At 47.2% G+C, this 18,267-nt stretch overlaps 1 protein-coding gene across 4 annotated transcripts; it reads left to right on the top strand.

Annotated features, from left to right (window-relative positions):
* Nucleotides 1-24: 24 nt before the first annotated feature.
* On the top strand, nt 25-5,691 carry znf346 (zinc finger protein 346). Of its 4 annotated transcripts, none has more exons than XM_040180912.2 (7): nt 25-201; nt 1,006-1,109; nt 1,474-1,569; nt 1,838-1,985; nt 2,147-2,371; nt 3,050-3,149; nt 3,517-5,691. In XM_040180912.2, the coding sequence occupies exons 1-7, from the start codon at nt 141-143 to the stop codon at nt 3,674-3,676; spliced, it is 894 nt and encodes a 297-aa protein (XP_040036846.2). In that variant the 5' UTR covers nt 25-140; the 3' UTR covers nt 3,677-5,691. The 4 variants fall into 4 exon arrangements, with proteins under 4 accessions (XP_040036846.2, XP_040036847.2, XP_077963000.1 ...); XM_040180913.2 differs by having other exon boundaries at nt 81-201; nt 1,841-1,985; XM_078106874.1 differs by having other exon boundaries at nt 101-795; nt 1,841-1,985.
* The last annotated feature ends 12,576 nt before the right edge of the window (nt 5,692-18,267 follow it).

Below are 18,267 nucleotides of genomic sequence, written 5' to 3'. Positions count from 1 at the left end.
TCTACGTAATTCTACGTAAATCAGGTGACAGTGAAGTATTTTTTAACTTCTTTTGACGCCTCAATACGGCTCTGCATTTACCCGTTTGGATGCGTGAAAGCAACGCATGCGCACTACGACGCCGCTGGCTTTGAGTCGAAATGATGGCCGACGCGATGCAGACGGACGATTTTCCGTATTTACCGTCGGGGGCGGCGGAAGGTATTGCCATGTTCCCCTGACTGTTCCAACGCGTGTGTTTTTTAAAATCAGAATGGCGTGTCAGTGCACGCGGTCACTGTCGCGGGTGACGAAGCTTAACGCGCCCGCGTCGCCGTTAGCTCCACGCCGGCTAACTGTAGCCGCGCGGCGACGCAGCGCGAAGCGACGCGGGCTCGTTAAACTCACCCGGGCTAAGCTAACGGTAGCCGCGTCGGCTCCAAGGTCGACCAGAGCAGGAGCGGCATCGGATGTTGCTGCCGACGGCTCGTCCGGTTAATTCGTCCGGTCGTGCGCCAGTGGAGACTCGGGGCGCATCTTCACAGTTGTCTCCATAGCGGCTCATCCGCAGACGTTGTTTTTTTTTAGGCCGTATGTGCTCCGCTTACCTTAAAAATTCCGCATGTTTTACCTGTTTTACTCTGCGCTTGTGACTATATTTGTCACATTTTTGCATCAAGGGGAATTTATTGCTTGAGCCATCAGCAAAGCCTTAAAGTCACGACTAGCCTCCAAGCATGCGTCTGTCTGCGGTTTGCAGATGTGTTTGTAGGAGTTTGCCTGCTTAGTGGCATTTACAGTTAATGTGTGACCAAGGTAAGTATCTTCAATTTACCAGGCAATAAATACTACGTGGAAAAAGCAGTTTAAAACCCCTCTATGCATACAGAGGATTTTCTTGCATTGTAAGGAAAACTGTTGCTTTTACTTTTGCCACAGATTGTTTTTCTTTTTATAATTCCATTTTATCCCAGAAGGTGTGACCTGATTTGAAATCCCCCCCCCCTCTCTCTCTTTCCTCTGCAGTAAATAAGATGATAAAAGAGCACGGCGACCTGTTTTCAGACTCCCAGTGTAAAATCTGCAGTGCTGTCCTCATTTCGGAGTCTCAGAAGTTGACTCATTATCAGGTCAGTGAGCCCACAGGCGGCTTGTTAACGGTGCTGCTGATGTCGGGGGGGAAGCTGTGCCGCTTGCATACGACCATCTAATGCCCTTTTCCATACAATAAATGGTTTCATCATTTCTGTACGAGCACGTACGCGTTCATGTGGCCCGGGGAGGTAATATTCATGAGACGTGATCGAAGCCCTGCGCCGATATGTGAATGCAATCAACTTCACCGTGATTGTGACCTGCGTTAAAACACAGCGAGCACGAGGGGGCAGAACTCGCCATTTATCAGCCACACAAACTCCCAAAGTCCTGTTCAACGCCGTGCTGATGTTTGTTCTCCACTTTGTGATGAAACGTTTGTGTTTTGTGTCTTTTCAGAGCAAGAAACACGCCAACAAAGTGCGGCGTTATCTTTCCATCCAGAACGAGACGGAGCCGTCGCTGAAGAAGTTCAAGTCGTCAGCGTCTGACGGCGTGAGTACAAAAGGCTCAAACCAACAGTACATACGTGTTATCAGATTATATTTTGTTTGGTTTTCTATTAAATATACTTTACATAAACGGTTGCAATTTGAAAGCGTAACACTTTTTATCCCCCAGATAAAGTCTGTCTGGACCTTTTTGGATTTCAGAATGTTCCATCACAAATTAAATCGTCTGTTTATTTCATTCCTCAATGAGGATAAATGATGCTGCCTGTATCCATAAATAATTTATGCTCCTGTGTGTGTGTGTTTGGCAGCAGGACTGTAACGGGGATGCCAACCGTTCAAAGGTGTGTCACATATGTAACATGACCTTCTCCTCTCCCGTGATGGCCGAGTCTCACTACCAGGGCAAAGTTCACGCCAAGAACCTGAGGCTGAAAGCTGTCGGCCCGCTGCCCCCAGGTGCGTGCGTGCTTTTGTTCAATTTTATTCCCACCCCTGTGTCTCTCTTTACCTTCCACTTTTGGTTTTCTCCAGCGCTGCGTCTTGTCTTCATCCCTTATTGACAGTGTAGTGGTCACTTCTAAAAGGCGCTCATTGTTCGTATCGCTCCTCCTCTGCAGCAGTAGCATCCCAAACGACGCCGACGGCGCCGCCGAAGAAGAAGCCCGGGGACGTCCCGGCCCCGGGCGCCGACGACAACAGCAACCCGGACCGCTTCTGCTCCATCTGCCAGGCCTCCTTCAACAACCCGCTCATGGCCCAGCAGCACTACGTGGGCAAGAAGCACCGGAAACAGATGACCAAGCAGAAACTGATGGAGACGTACGGCCCCTCCACTGCACCAGGTCAGACCCCAGAACCCTTCTTCTTTTCTTTTTTGTTTTTACTCCGTAGACAGTCAGCGTGGTTACATGGATTCGAATAACTGGCTTAGTCGGACTGAAATGGAATTATCCGTTTCATGTAAACACCTTTGTCCGACTATGTGCGATCCGACTACGATCCGACTAACACCCCTGGATAACTCGATCCGATCCAGTTGATAGTTGGACTATTGCGGCATGTAACGGTGAATCGGATAAGGAACTGGACTTTGCGTCTTTGCGCATGCTTGAGATCCCGACGGCGTCTTCTCTCCGTTATCAAATCAGCCAATAGCGCCATTCGCATTCGCTGTGCTCCTATTAACATCATGCACACATAGTAGAGGGATGTAGCTTCACCTCGCTCTCCGTTCGCCATCTTTCTCCTAATGTTGATGTTGTTGTTGTTGGTAGTGGTGAAGCGGTCAAGCGGAAATGGCTGTATCACAACTGGTTGTAATGAAAACGGCGCCACCTATCGTATCGGATATGACGATATGCTTTCGGCCAATGATTTGTTTTATTCACTCCCATGTATATTGGGATAATAGCACCTCCCCCCGAAAGACAGCATAGTCCAACTAAGCAAAGGTTCCAATTATACCACCATGTAAACACACTGAATGATAACAGCCCCTCCCCTCTCTTGTGTGTCTCCAGCTTCCACACTAAAGGGCTACCCGTGCACCGTCTGCAGCATCGAGCTGAACTCCGTGGAACAGTACCAGTCTCACATTAGTGGAGCCAAACACAAGAACCAGTAAGTACACACTTGGTTTTCCTCCCGGGTGATCGTCCTTTCAGACGTTGTTTTACACCGAGCGTTTTTCTCCACATGCAAATAAGGTTTCCAATCCCTAAAAAATGACCGATGTCTTTTTACACGTTTACCTTTTCTCTTCCAAGTAGCCCTCGTTATAGCATTTTTCGATGCTTTCGATTGGCCGACATCTTCTGGCCTACATGACGTTGGGGTGATGTTGCGTCTGTGGACGCGGTTTCAGTCTGACGTGTGTGATGTCTGATTCTGTTCTGACTGAACCAGTCGGTATTTTGGAAACACAAACGCGCCTCCAGCTGACCGAAAGGCCCTTAAATATTCCCCCCGAAATGTGTCTTTTCGACAGAATGAAGAAATCCGGCCTGAACACGGCAGAGAACCACGACGCGGCAGAAGAGTCGTTCGAGGCCGACGTCCCGTACGCTGCCGAAGACGGATACGGCGCCCAAAACGCCGCGTACGCTCCAGAGGACACGGAGTACTCGGAGGAGAACCAGTTTACTTGAAGGCCGGGCCGGTAGAGACTGCAGAGGACTCAGTCAGGACTTGGAAGGACACAAAACAACCAGCCCCATTAACGTATTAACATAAACCTGCCAGAGTCTCTTCTCAGCAGGTCCCCCCACCTCCCCCCGGATCACTCACCCGGACCCTAAAATACCCCAGCGTGGTATTTTACTATTCTGAGTTCTCGACTGAAGCGGTTTAAGTTCTTTCTTTTTCTTTTCCCGAGCTGATCAAGTCTCGTCTGAGCTGCACCGATCGATGGTCTCGTGGCGCATTGCAGATTTCTAAATGTCAACCCCACAGAAGCAGCAGAGCTCCAGGAGAACGTTGCTGTTTAGACAACATGTGTGTAAATAAAAGATGCCCTTTAACACTCAATCTTTTAAATTATGGAATGACAGTTTAACTAGATGATGGGAAATTGGCGTCACGCCTTCCACCAGATGGAAGGTGTGTGCGGCTTCGGTTGCCTCTTGCTTCTCCGATGCTCGGAAATGGAAACCGATTTAGAGGCGGCGCGTCGAGCGGCTTCTGGTGGTCGTTTGCTGCGAAGCGCTTGTGCCGGATGCTTTCAGTGCGTTTGGGCCTCAATGGAAGAAGCTGCTGATGTGAAAAGGCAACAGGATGGAAGTCTCCTGTTGGCGTAGCGACTGGAAGCCTTTCCTCTCCATGGCGGCGTGCGTCATGCGAAGTCCGGCAATACCTAAAAACAAAAGTTCTTATTCAAGTAAAACGTTGCCTGCAGACTAACGCTATCGAAATAAAACCGTCAAAAATAAGCATTCTGATGAATAATTCACGTTGCGGCCCTCGTTAGAAGCATAAACTTAAATGATGTGTGGCGGCTTGACGAGAAGATGTCTCACTCTGTTGGAGTTCCGCGCGCGGAGCCGATGCGAAACAGAACCTGGGTGTTCTGCTTGAAGCCGGACAGCAGGGTACTGCAGCCATTCGGGCCCCCTCTGCTAACACTAACGTCCGGGATCGAAGCAAAGCTGCTTCCCGTTTCCAGAGCCTCCCCTGAATGTCGTTGGTTCGCATCTCCGGTGAATGTATTAATGGAAGCGTCTCCTCCTCCTCCTCGGCTTTCTTCGCCCGGTGGCGAAGCGCTGAATGGAACCTTTGCTCGGCCAGACGAGAAAACGTCGTGAATCATTATGACTTCACTAGAATTCCTTTTTACAGTTCGATCTGATCCGATGGTTTTTCTGTTCTGGTGGCCCAGAGTTCCTTGTTTACCTATTCTTGTTTGCAGATAATATATTTTTTATTGTGAACAAACGAACAATCTAATCCGGTTAAGATTTATTTAATAATGTGCTCCTTTAGGATTTTACTCTTACATAATGTCCGTAGGTTGTTTTACCAGAACTGTCATCGTTGCTGCTAAAATGGTTATTGTGATCTCCGAGAGTCTGAACAGGATCCTCTTCTGCTTGAAAACGTACCACAATTATTCAACAACAAGCATTTTGTAGAGGTTGATGTCATTTTCTAAAGATTCAGACAGTGTGGATAACGAAATGTAGAAATGAAAGGGATTACGAAATGAAGAAAACCGTGATTATTCTCCTTTCTAAAGCAGTGGATCTGTTACAGCTGTGAGCTTAAAGCATAAGCTTTTTTTTGTACCGTTTTAGTTTTACTGAAATATTTTTAAATACTTTCTGAGTTTTTGGGCTTTGTAAATTCTAGAAGAGACTGAAATCATTTTTGCCCATAGCAGAGATGTTCAACAGTGATGTCATTGTTAGAATAACGTTGTTGTTGTTGTTGTTGTTTTTGTCCATTTGTCCTCCTGGTTGAATTTCAGCGTTGAATGTTCCTCAACCATGTTTTGCTTCAGAGGGCTCATACATACTGTAGAGTTCATGGTGTACAGGAGACAAATGGCCTTTTTTCTGTTTCCCGTGTGTGTTTGGCGTTCTGTGATCTGATTTGTTTTAAATATATATGTTGTGTATAACTTGAGGGGGGGGGGGCAGCAAATGATGTGCATAAAGTGCAGAAATGAGTTGGTTGTTTCTTTTTATTTGCCTCAAACACACGGTGTGCTTAGTTTGTACATCCTCAACTCCTTTCCTCAACCACTTAACAAAAGGAGACCTCTTTGCTTTGAAGCAGGAATGTAGAATATGAGTTTAACGTTGGCACGACTGATGTCAGCTGAGCGTAATACGGACGGACAAATCCCACTTTAATCCGCTTCAATCCAGCCACCCGATGATCTTTAATAACGACCCACAGGCACAGTTCTGCACCGGAAAACACAATCTAACATCCAACAAGCGACTTAAGATTCTCCTCTTTTTAAGACACGCGGGGCAGAAAACCGAGGCGTTAACCAACCGCAGAGCGAGACCCAGAGGGCAGCGCCTTAGCGTCACCACAGGGGGGCGCACCGAGTCCGTGCTGTCGGGACGACTCCAGTGACCCGTCAACAGGAAAAAGGTCAACAAAATCCAATCTTGTTGATAATGGTGGTATCAACAGTACTATCGAACAGCACGGAGCTCTTTTTCTTCTGCTTTTCTCTTGGATCAGATCTCAGTACCGAAGAAACAACATATAGAAAAGTCCTGAAATGTTTGAAATGTTACTTGGGTAACCGCAGTATTCACAGCTAAAATAAATACACTAGTGACTATACTAAGCAGACGTGCTGAGAAGTGAACATGTAAGCTGTCGGCAGCTGAGGGGGGCAGGGGGATGGGTGTGTAGGGGGGGGGGCAGACTCATTTAAAGACTTCAGAATCACACTGAGGCCTTTTAGCCGTGCGTTTTCCTCCCGGCAGCCGGTGTTTGTCAGCGAGCTCGTACAAAGATGAATGCTCAATGAGACACACGCGGATTGTTCTGAACCCGACACACAGCGTCGAGTCATACTGGGTAAATATCCTCAGGTTTCACTGCCGTTGACCCCCCACCAACCTCCCCCCACCTCAACAGCCTTAAATCCTTCAGGTTAACCCCCACAACGTGTTCTTTGGGGCACATTTTCACCCCGCCGACACTTCAGCGGGTGTAACGTGTAGAAAGTCATTTGTCAGGCACAAAGACGGCTTGTTCCCTCTTCATCTTCACAGTGGAGGTCAGTCGACTGAGTAGGTGTGTGTGTGTGTGTGTGTGTACAGGTATGTTTCGCTCAAAGAAATGTCTGTAATAGTGGAAGTAAAACATGTTTCACCCGCGTGGATCTTGGAGCAACAAAGCCCGGGAGGAAGGGAACTTTTCCTCCATGAGACCTGCACGGCTGCAACAACGGCTTCGACCCCGTGTGGATCAAGCGTGTGTGTGTCCAGTATTACTGTGTACTGTCTTTGCAGCAGGCCGGGGGGACATCGGGACACGGTGGGAGCAGCCAGATAAGACCGTTGGTCTCGGTCCCCTGCATTGTCACTCAGTGAAAAGAGAAAGTCTCAAAATGAAGCAACTGCATCACTTCGCAGTTTCCACTAACGGACCAGCGTGAATAAATCGCTGCTCGTTGTCAGATAAATTAGCCTGAATAAACGCTGAACCGTCACGCGTCTCGTTTCTCGCTCCATTGTCCGCGTGCTGATTTGTAACGAGATGCACTATGAGTGCAGATGTTGCATCCAGGTGTTCTTTTACTGGATCGACAGCTGGTAAAAGCGTGGAGCTGAACTCGCGTCCTGCTTGTAACCGAGATGGCGACCCGCGGCGCGGCGTCCCCTCCTCGCTGCTTTAATCAGAAGCGCTCCCAGCGGCTCCGGTGAGTCACATTACAGAGTATTTTCCTTTCATGTTAGTTTCCACCTCCACTCCGAATACATCAGACGGATTTAGTTGCAAGTACTTAGTGTAAAACAAGTCGCAACTGTACAACAAGTTGCTCCACACGCAGATGGAAGCATTTCAACCGATTGACAGACAACAAATGAGGAAGCATTTTGATGGTTGTTGGCGGGTCTTTGCCCGCGAAATACGCGAAATGACCACGAGGCAGGAAGCGCATGAGATCGTAGTTTCTATGACGACGGCCATTGCTGCTGTGAAGCCTTGAGCTCGGCTTTTTGTCGCTCGCCCGCTCGTTTTAAATATATAGCGGGTGTGACATTTTTTTTTTTGTCTGTTAAAATAGTGCAAAACTTTCAGAAATGGAAAAGATACTAAAGTTGTACCGCAAAAAAACATCTCCCAGAATAAACGACGCCGCGGTCGTGACCTGTCGCTCAGAAGAAAAGCGTACTCTGCTTTACGGTCTTTGACTGTAAACGGAACCATAATTTACAAAAAATAAACATCATGCTGCGTTGGAGAGGACTTAAACCCAGTAATTGAGAGCATGAATTCACCGCTCCCATCACCGGTAGCTCCCCGCATCCTTTTCAAAACATCTGTATTTGCATCTGGAGGCACTTTGGATAAACGTCAGCTAGATGAACTCATTGTTTAAAATGTCCAATATTAAATCAAATAAGAGCCGGGGTCATTTTCAACCAAACGTGGGGACGCGAACACGGTTCTGCTGTGTGAAAGACCCGCTGTGTGTGAACAAACCATTTCCTGTACGTGTAATATAATACTTGGCAATAAAAAAAATGGCTTCTTCTTCTCCTCTGTTGTTTCTGCGGGTCACAGGGAGGAAACACGCTACAGTACACAGCTTTTCTTTCCTCTGGTTTCTGGTTCCGTTTCCTCCACCGTGTAGCCGACGCGCTCAAAAGATCTGAAGAGGGATCGAATCCCACAAAGTCGCTGACGGTTTTATGGCGTCTGAGCTTCGTCTCATCTGTCTGCAGGAAAGGTTTCACGTCTCAAATCTAAAAGAAAACACCACAGCGTCCGACTCCGCTTTATTTAATCACGCAGAACAAAAGGAAAGTTATAAAAAAAACTAAAAAAAAAAACTTCAGTGTAACTGAAGACGCTTGAAGCAACAGTGAAGTTGGAAAATGAAGATGTGAAGCAGCAGAGAGCAGCTTACTGAGGAGGAAGTTGATCTAATCTGTTATCTCATTTACATCAAGAGAAGAGGAACGTGTTTGAGTGTCCTTCGTTCAGCTGGTTTCTACTCTACATACACACGCATTGTTGCTCGGCTCTGGTTATTTTGTCTTCTGCTTTGTCAGAAAGGGAGAGTGTGGTGTGTTCGGTCAGAGCTGCCATCAACCTTCCTCCTCCTCCTCCTCCTCCTTCACCTTCCACTTCTGCCCCCCCCACACATACACTCACCCACCTTCCTCACATGGAGGCACAGGTGGCTGAGCTGCACACTGCAAAGAATACCAATGCAGACAGTGCACAGACAAATGAAACAGAATGGAGCACAAGGTGCAAACAGTCGGTTACAAAAGGATGTGGTTGAGAACATGGTACGGATTTATAGTTATGGACCACGACCATTTTACTGTTTTTACTCTTCTGAGAAAAAGCTGCGCTGACAAACATGTTTCTAATGCGCCGTGTGATCCGAAGGGAATCGCTCGCGTGATCAATTGTTCGTTTCCTCAGCTAACCAACTCGTTGCGCTGACGGCGTTGGGCCCTGACAACCGCCATGACTCAAGCTGTCATCGGCTCATCCCCCAGCATGCACCAGGCTCATTTCCCGTCGGCCCGTCAGTCAGCAAGCCACTCTGTTACCGACAGGAGGCCAGGTGGGAAACAGCAACATGCAACCCCTGACGACGGGGAGTGTGTGTGTGCGTGTGTGTGTGTGTGTGTGTGTTCATTTCTAGGAGCATTTTTTTTAAATCGCTTGGGATCGCAGAGTGGCCAAAGTGTTATTTGTGAGAGAGATTTAAATAATAACGAGGTCACTGCAGTCATGCGCTGAGCTAAAATGAGCTTTGGGGATTCTTCAAATATTTTGCTCTATTTATTTGTTACGTGACAGGAATGTGAGGAATGTCCACCGCATTCCAAAAAGTCGTAAACTCCGTCCCACCAAAAAGAAAAGGCAAAATAACTTTTCACTCGTTCTTCTGATCGTAGACAGTCGGCCGGTAAAAATAAACTGGGATTATTTCAAATGTTTTGTGCACAAAAGAATGAATTGAGCCAATAATGATAATAATCAATGAAAATAACATTGTTCAAAATTAACATATTCCTGATTATTCACACATAGTTTTGCTGAAGTAACTGAATGAATGTAAACATGTTTAGAGCTATGACGACTTCCTGTTTCAGGGTCAAGTGCACAAACCTCCTCTTCAAAACAGAAGGTTGGTTTAGTTTTAAGAAGGTTATTTCAGAATGTCATCTGAAAGAGTTGTTCAATCAAACCGCTGAGTAAACTGCAGAGGGGAAAGGATTAAAGTCCCACAGTCTATTCCAGTCATAAAGCAAAATGTCAGCATCGAATGGAAGATAAATCATCTCATTCTTCTGCTTTTGGCGCACAAACTGTTTCAAATGTAAATTTTACATTTGCTGTTATTTGTATCTGATAAAATAGTTATTATTGGGGGAAAAAAGCAAAGAGCAGCTCATACCTGACTTTTGTACTTCAGTGAATGCATCTGAAGTGCAGTCTTTTCCCATGAGGTGTTTACATTATTTTGTCCAACCGCTGTACATTCTGTCCATGTCTCTGGTAGAAACATCAGTAACGCACACACACACACACACACACACACACACACACACACACACACACACGCATAGAGAGAAAGTGCGTGTGCAACCTTTCTTTGGGGTTTCTCAGCCGTCTGCTGCAGGTGGCCGGGCGGTCGGGTTACAACCCCATGTGAAAGTGCACAAATACACACACACACGCGCACACACACACACACACCTCTCCTTCCATGACATATGAAAATTCCTCTGGATTACTTCTAATTCTTGTGACAGATGCACATGGTGGTAGTGGTGTGCGTGTGTGTGTGTGTGTGTGTGCGTACGTGTGAGTGTGTGTGAGTGTGTGTGTGTGTGTGCGTGTGAGAGAGAGAGCAGCTGGGAGCTGGAGGTAAAACCTGCAGCAGACCGACCATCAGGCTTTGTGGACAGTCAGACACCTGTTTGAAGCCCCTTCCCCCTCCTCCCCCCTCTCCTCTTCTCCCCCCGGACACTCGATATGCGGGAGGGGGAGCGAGAGGGGACGGGCAGGGAGAGAGTCGGAGGAGGAGAAAGGGAGAAAACAGCTGGATCAACTGAATGTTTCCGTTTTCTGTTTCCTGTTGCAGATGTGTTCCCAGCAGTCTTACAGGGCCGATCCGAGACCCTTTAACGCAAAGTATAGACGATCAGCGCCGACTGTGCTGGGATTGATGTATGATGCTGGAGTAAATTATTTAATACATAGATCAACATTTGACTTAAGCACCTCTTACTTTGTGAACACACCGAAACAGAAATACAAAGTATATAAATGCAGAAGACCAAAATCATAAAAAAGTCTATTTTTCGTTTACTTCATTTATCTGTATTAACTTCCTGTTACTAAAACGTGTCTATTTCCAGATTTTCAGACCTTTCTATCATAGTAACTGATTGTCTAAGACTCACTTCGTTAATGTGTCACCTCGTCACTGTGTCATGTGGCACGTGCCACATTCTAATGACATTCATCCCTTTTTCTAAACGCCTCCGGCCGGCGGCCCGAGAGTGAAACAGCGGCTGCGCTCTCTGACGGCCTTCCTGCCCGCAGACTCGGTAGCGCTGCCGTGATTTATTCAGTGTCGAAGCGTCTGCTGGGGAACAGGGGAAGCCAATGATGCCCTCCCCCCCCCCCCCCCGCCCGCCACACGGAAACAGGGCCCGGGGCCGCAGTCAGACGACAGGTGAGCGGCTACGCTCTCAGGCACGTCTCATTGATATTCTAACCTATTGCACTTTCCCAGGGAGAGGACTCCCCTGTGGAAACACACTACTGCCTCGCTGCCCCCCCCCCCCTCCTCTCCAGGCTTTGATCCTCTCAATGTGAAGCAGAGCGGCGGTTAATTCGACCGCAGGAGAGACGGCGAGTCTGTGTGAAAGTGTCTTTGGTCGGGTGGAGCAGAGGTGCTGAGCGCACTCCCACCTTTGGATCTCAAAAGCAGCTCCATATTTCTTGAATAGCTTTGTGACAATGTGTTGTGTGTCTCTGGTGAGAAGAGAAGGTGTAAAGGTGCAATAAGACAAGACAGACACGCGGAGAGACAAACCGGTGAACAGGGTGGAGCATTCAGCAGCGGAATAGTCGTATATTTCACTCGGGGGGGGGTCGGTGGAGACCAAAAACAGAGCTAAAAGACGGCGAATATTGGAATCCCTTATTGAAAGAATAAGTCATGGACTGTAGTATTTGTTTATTACGTCATCCAGAGGTTGGTAGATTACCTTTTGAAGACTCGAGTTTGCCCCATGGAGTGCATGTACGTGTAATCCAGTGCCTTTACATTGGGATACTGTAAAATCTACAGGATATTCATGTAATTCCGGGCTGTTAATTAGTCAGCTTTTAGCTGCCGGTTCTTCTTCAATATACTGCAAACGAACCACACGTTGCTTCAAAGTCTCTTTTAAAGTAGCAAAACATGCAGTTAAATACATTTATTCTCAGTATTTCACCTGGATTCAGACTTTTTCCAGTCGGTGGTATAAATGGACGGCTTTCCGCGTCCAGACAATAAGCCCGGAGTGAAGGTGAAATCAGAGAGCCGGAGGGAGGTTTCCCGAGTGTAAAACAGCACAATGACTTCCTTTCAGGGGGCTGCAGGCCGGAGCTCCGTCTCAATCCAACAGCTCTGTTTTGGCTGACATCTGTGTGTTTAAGGAGCCACGGGTCACTGGACCCCACCCCACCCCGAACCCCCCACCTCCTCCACCCGCCTCCTCGCAGGATGACGGCCTACGGTCTGAGTCGGCTCGTTGTGGCGGTGCATCTCCACCACACCTGGGGGGGCAACTCGGGCCTTCTCGTCCTGAAAGAACATTGTGATGTTTTGGTGCTCGTGTTTTCATTCCACCTCAAAGTTTAACGAGAGCTGAACGTTGAAAATGAATTCCTTGTGAACGAAGCCGATCTTTATGCATTTCCTCTCCGACAATGATGGTTTGTGTTGCTGGCGTTCTGCCTTTGTGCGTAAGTATTTACACCCTCCTGAAATGAATCGGAAGATTAGGTTTTCCCCACCTCTTCACACTCGTGAGGATCTTTTGTGTTTCAAATCAGGAGCGACAAAAGAGCATGTTCGGCCTCAGAGCCTCGCTCGGGGGGCGGGGGGGGGGGTTCTTAAATGAAGGGATCTCCTTTTTTGCCTTCGGCTGCTGATAATCGCCGACTTCTCTCGTTTCCCTTTCGGCACAATTACCTCCTCTGTCTGCTTCCGCCACTCTCCGAGGGAGAGTTTCCCCCTTCCTGGGGCGGCTAGATTGAGATTTACGCTTTCCTTTCAACTTCACCAGCCCGGGTTGACGGTCAGCTGTCCCCGAGGGTTTCCTTTGATACGATACGAGTTCTCAAGGATCCTCTCTCTGCGAGCGATCAGACGTCACATCCGGCCACTTTGTACCGTGGCTCCGTTTCTCAAAACTGCGGGGAAAGATTTCAAACAAACGTTGTTTACGCGACCAACAAAGGAATCTCCATCGCCAATGAAGACCGCTGTGAAAGCAGCACGTTTCAAACTGTTTGTGAGCCGCTCAGCTTCCCCGAATGCCGCCGATAAGAGGCTTATGTGCCCCCGCAAAGAGGAGGAGGAAGTGAAGGATGATGGGACGGAGGGAGGAAGGGAGGGCAGGAAGGATGAGGGGGGATCCCTGATGCTCTGCTCCTCAGGAGAGCGCAGGGCTCAGAGGGGCTTTACGGGAGACCAGAGGCGCGTGCAGCAAGGAGTTTTTGTGTTGGATGTCACAGTTTGATGAATAATGCACAAAGCAGCACTTGATTAGGCGTCGCAGAAATAAAGCATATTTCATCAGCTGCAGATGTTGAGTTCACACAGTCATTGTTCTCATTTCATCTCTCGGGCAACCGGCTGCTAATGTTAGCGCGCTGTTAACATTAACGTTAGCAAGAACCATCCCGCCGAGAAAACGCATCAGGCAAAACAGTGCAGTATTTAATAAATGCATTTGAACAAAATGAAAGTTTTCCTCTTGCTGTATAGTAACCATGTTGCACAAGTGGAACATTAAATAGAAATGGAAACTCTCATCCTGTGACGTGACAGAAAAAAACCACTGAAAAAACATTCCCCGTTCCAAAGTTGTTTTGTTGAATCACACACAAAAATGTGTCCCCCCACCAAATATCTAAACTAAGACTTTCACATCTCATCTCTTTCAATGAGGCCCGAGCTTCACACAAACCCTTGAACCGACCTCCTCTCAAACCCACTGAACAAACCGGCGACAGGCGGACAGACGCGGGGCCGAGACGTCAGACGGGACGCGGCGCAGAGCGGGCCGACAGTCCGACGCTCAGGCGCTCGGGAGGGCAGACAGGCTGGCGGTGGGCGTCTCTCCGCTAACGAGGCCTGACAGCTTCCATGGAGGCTCATGCGACAGTGAAAAGGGAGGATCGGGTGTGCGCTCGGGCCGTTTGATGTCGAGGGGTGTCGCCGGCGTTTGAAGCCGCCGCTCGCTTTCGCCTCTGTTTTGCTCTCCTACTGAAGCCGCCCCGTAACTCGCAGTGACGGGCCAAAAAAAAAACAAGCCACCTGGTATCTCACCCATGGTGAGATTACCCAACATGCTCTCGGGTTTTTTTTCGGGTACATACAAGAGTTTCATTCTTGTGCAGCCGGAAGGGTCTGACTTTTTTTTTTTTTTTGTGGTGTAAGCCAGGAAATCCTGGGTTGGCGTGCCGGCCTGGACGCCGTGCCCATTGTCTGAACGCTTGCTCACTGCTCCCATTGATGCTCTTCATCCAGCTGTAAAATGTGGTGTGGTGCTGAAATGTGTATGTGTGTGTGTGTGTGTGTGTGTGTGTGTGTGTGTGTGTGTGTGGAGGTGGATTCAGTGCACTCTGAAAACAGGAGTGGAGGGAAATTGAAGCAGCGTTGGCATTGGAGGGATAACATTTTTTTTTAAACCTGCCGTGTTTGCTTCCTGTGTCCTTCCTTTGCACTGTATCCTCCCCCCTGCTCGCCCTCCCTCTGCCTCCCCCCTTCCCACTCGACTGGCCAAAGCTTTGCATTGTGTATTTCCGCTCTTCAAGCGCTGACGTTTTTTGGGGGGGAGTGCGGGGGTTCAGATTAGCATAAAAGCCTCTGCAGGAACGCTGTTAGCATTAAAACACACAACCCGTGGGTTTCTACATAATCTGTTCCTCTGAAAGCCACCACCCAACCCAGCAGGGCATAAGACAGTAACTGCCCCCCCGTCTCCTTTCCAGCCCTCTCTGATCCTGAAGCGAGCTAAAAAGATCGTAGCCGACCCGTCTCTCACCCTGCACAGGATCTGTTTGTGCCCCTTCCATCGGGCGGGAGGCTGAGGTCCATCAGGACCAAGACGTCCTGCCACACAAACAGTTTGTCCCCTCATCAACAGAGCGTTGACTGACTCTGACATCCCACCGGTCACTCCCCTCACACTGCACATGCACACACACTTCACTTTCTGTTCGCTGGTGCACTTTGTTTTTAATTCATTTTTTCAACTTTTATTTTGGATGTAAATTCCTCTCGCACTATATTGTTCTATCTGTCTGGTTGTCCATTGTCTTACTGCCTGATGTTTGTCAAATCCCTTGAACGTCTGACATATTTTGGTAATAAATGTTCCTGATTTACCGTCCCTTTTGAAACCGTTGTAAAGACACCAGCAGTTTATCAGGAATCCTTTTATTTCCATTAATGTATCCATTTTATAATATTACAAAAAGTCATTTTGATCTCTTAAAAAATAAGGAAAAAATAATTTTCCTTTTGAATACATTCTGGATTTGCTCCTTACAACATTCTTAATTGAGATTTTCAACGGATCTTATTTTATTCTTCATCATTTATGGATCCATTCAAATCATTGTTGTAAAGTTTTCTTGCAGCTCTCCAAACAATTTGCTTCACAACGACTTGGTTTGTGTTTCCCGCCCATGAGGAAACGTCTGTAGCATTAACCGACCAATGGTGCAACAGCGGAGGAAAAGAACGCTTCCCACTTCTCCATCTGTTGTTGTTTCTTCTTACTTTGTGCGGCCATCAAGCCCGAAGCCCCCTAACCACATTCAAGCAGCAAAACACCAGAGAACCAAGCCAACAAAAACACAGAAAGTGAGCACATCCTGTCTTCCGGTGGATATTTCAGCTCCGCCACATTCCACCACGAAGCCCATCCGGAGGATAATGAGTGAGACGCTTCCGATACAGAAAAAAAAAAAAGAAAAGAAACGTGACTAGTTTTCCTTGCGGAGTCATCCATGTTCTCACGTTCCCACATCCGGATCAGGAGGCAGCTCTGAGCACAAGGAACAGGTGGATCCACAGAGCGGCGGAACCCAAGAGCAGACTACTGTGTTCTATTAGGTGCTTGTCTACTCATCGCTACTCTGTTTCACTGTCCTTTATCAAGTCAGAATTATTATTATTATTGCCTAACAACAGTTCAACGTATATATATATATATACATATATATGTATTCTATATATTCTATATATATACATATATAGAAAGTGCACTTTCTGTTGCACTTAATTTGACTAAATATAAAACAGCTAATACATTGTGAGGTAATTGCATGGATTAAATGACTACAACAGAAAATTAAATAATTGAATTGAGGATCACCTTGACAAGCTGCAAACATAAGATGATGGGGAAAGATAATGAATAAACCATTGTGATATAATACTGATTCTAAGATGCTGCTTCCTCCACCACTGCCTTCTCTTCTCAAACATGCTTCCCTCCTTTTTTTACCTTTCTTACTCAGTTCTCGCGCTACATGTTATGATGTATTGAAAAAAATGATCAGATACTTCTTATTATTTCTAATTTTGCTCTAACGTAATTGACTTGTTTAGCCTTTCTAGAAGGCAGTAAAACGAGTAAATCTAAAGACTGCAGCTGTGAGGTGCAGAGCCGAATAGAACACAGTAGGAGGTGCACACAGCCATAGGCCAGCAATAATAAATACACATGTACACTTAGACGCACTCGCTCACGCGCACTCTGGGTGCACAGACAGCGCAGCGTTCCAGGGCTTGAGAGGAACCAGATTGCATACTTTGGTTTTCGGATCAGGTTTCGGCCTCTCGCCCTGCAGCACCGGATAGATTTGATTACGGCAAAAAACCACAGGCCAAATCTAATTAGCACATTATTCACAGCAGGAAGTCAGCCTTGTGGTGAGCGTCAGTCAATGCTGGTTTTTGCATACCCTAAAAGTATCTTGGATATACTGAGAAAACCAAAATGTTCAAGATGTTCAAAAGATATGAATCAGCTGCTATGTTCACTTCTTCTTGCCTTATATTATTATTATTATATTATTATCATTATAACTTGTTCAACGGATAAAGGATAAAGGAAATACTATAATTCTTCTGGGTTCGACACGTCTTTCAGTACCAATGTTAGCTATATTTGGCTGTACATGTATGTATTGTCGTTACCTTCCCTTGTTGGGTTGCTGACATTGTTGTTGTTGTGGGGTTTGTCGTACGTTACCGGTTGTTGAGAAGATACACACTCTGCGTCCGAAGGTGCAAAGTGATGGTGATATGTCACATGACAAAGGATGTCGTTGGTCACCACAGGTTGACATGCAAACATTTATTAGATCGAACCAAAAATCAACTTTAATGCATTTCCTTTGGATTTTTTGGGACAGGAACTCAGACTTTTGGTGCCTACAGACAGCGAGTCCCTGAATGGGGCTTAGACTTGACCCACCGGGCGCAGCGGCGTGGCTTTGCTGCCTGACTTGGCCGTATCCTGACTGAAAGGCCGGGAGCAAAGGAAAGGTTACGTCACAGAAGTGAAACGTTATGAGGATCCGTGAAGGATTTCGCTTTGTCCATTGTTCCCTCGGAGCCCCGTGGCTCGACTTAGCTGCTCGAGTTGAACTTCGTTGTTGAGCTGCTGGTCACTTTCCACCTGAGCTGCCTCGACCACCCAGACACCAGATCTGTCATTTCTGCTCCTAGCGGGGCCTCAGCTTTTTGAGCGAAGTCAACGTTTCCTTCTTAGCAGTCGTGGCTATTTGCACGGCCGGGTCTACACTGCGTAATGGCATTTGCAGAAGTATACGATACCAAAAACACCAAAAATTAAGATATGTCATCAATTAAGAGACCCCTTAATTTCTCCGCTGTAATAGCAGGTCCCCATATTTTAAACCCTGATGCGGACGCCAGAGAAACTGTCTGGATGGAACCTCCCCCTGCAGATTAAAGCATTGGAGGTTTAACTGTGGGTCAAAATTGTTGTTGATGAGGAGATAAAATACATCTTTAACCAAAAATGTTGCTCGGCCAAAAGCAGCTCCTGAGTTAGGTCCCTTCAGGTGCACTGTTCAGCTCCGGGCCTCTGGGGACATGTGACCTCTGTGTATGTCAAAGGTCAAATACACCAAACTCACCTTTCTCTGCTCCGAGGGGACATACTCTGATGTTCTCCAACTTTCCTTCACTTAAGTGTCCCTCAATCATCATTGAACCAGAGAAGTACCGTGTCCTCCAAATATATCCTCTAGA

The sequence above is a fragment of the Gasterosteus aculeatus genome, chromosome 7 (genome assembly GCF_964276395.1).
Source record: "Gasterosteus aculeatus chromosome 7, fGasAcu3.hap1.1, whole genome shotgun sequence".
NCBI classification, from domain to species: Eukaryota; Metazoa; Chordata; class Actinopteri; order Perciformes; family Gasterosteidae; genus Gasterosteus; species Gasterosteus aculeatus.
Note: the sequence above shows the minus strand (reverse complement) of the source record. Positions and strands in the feature narration are given on the sequence as shown.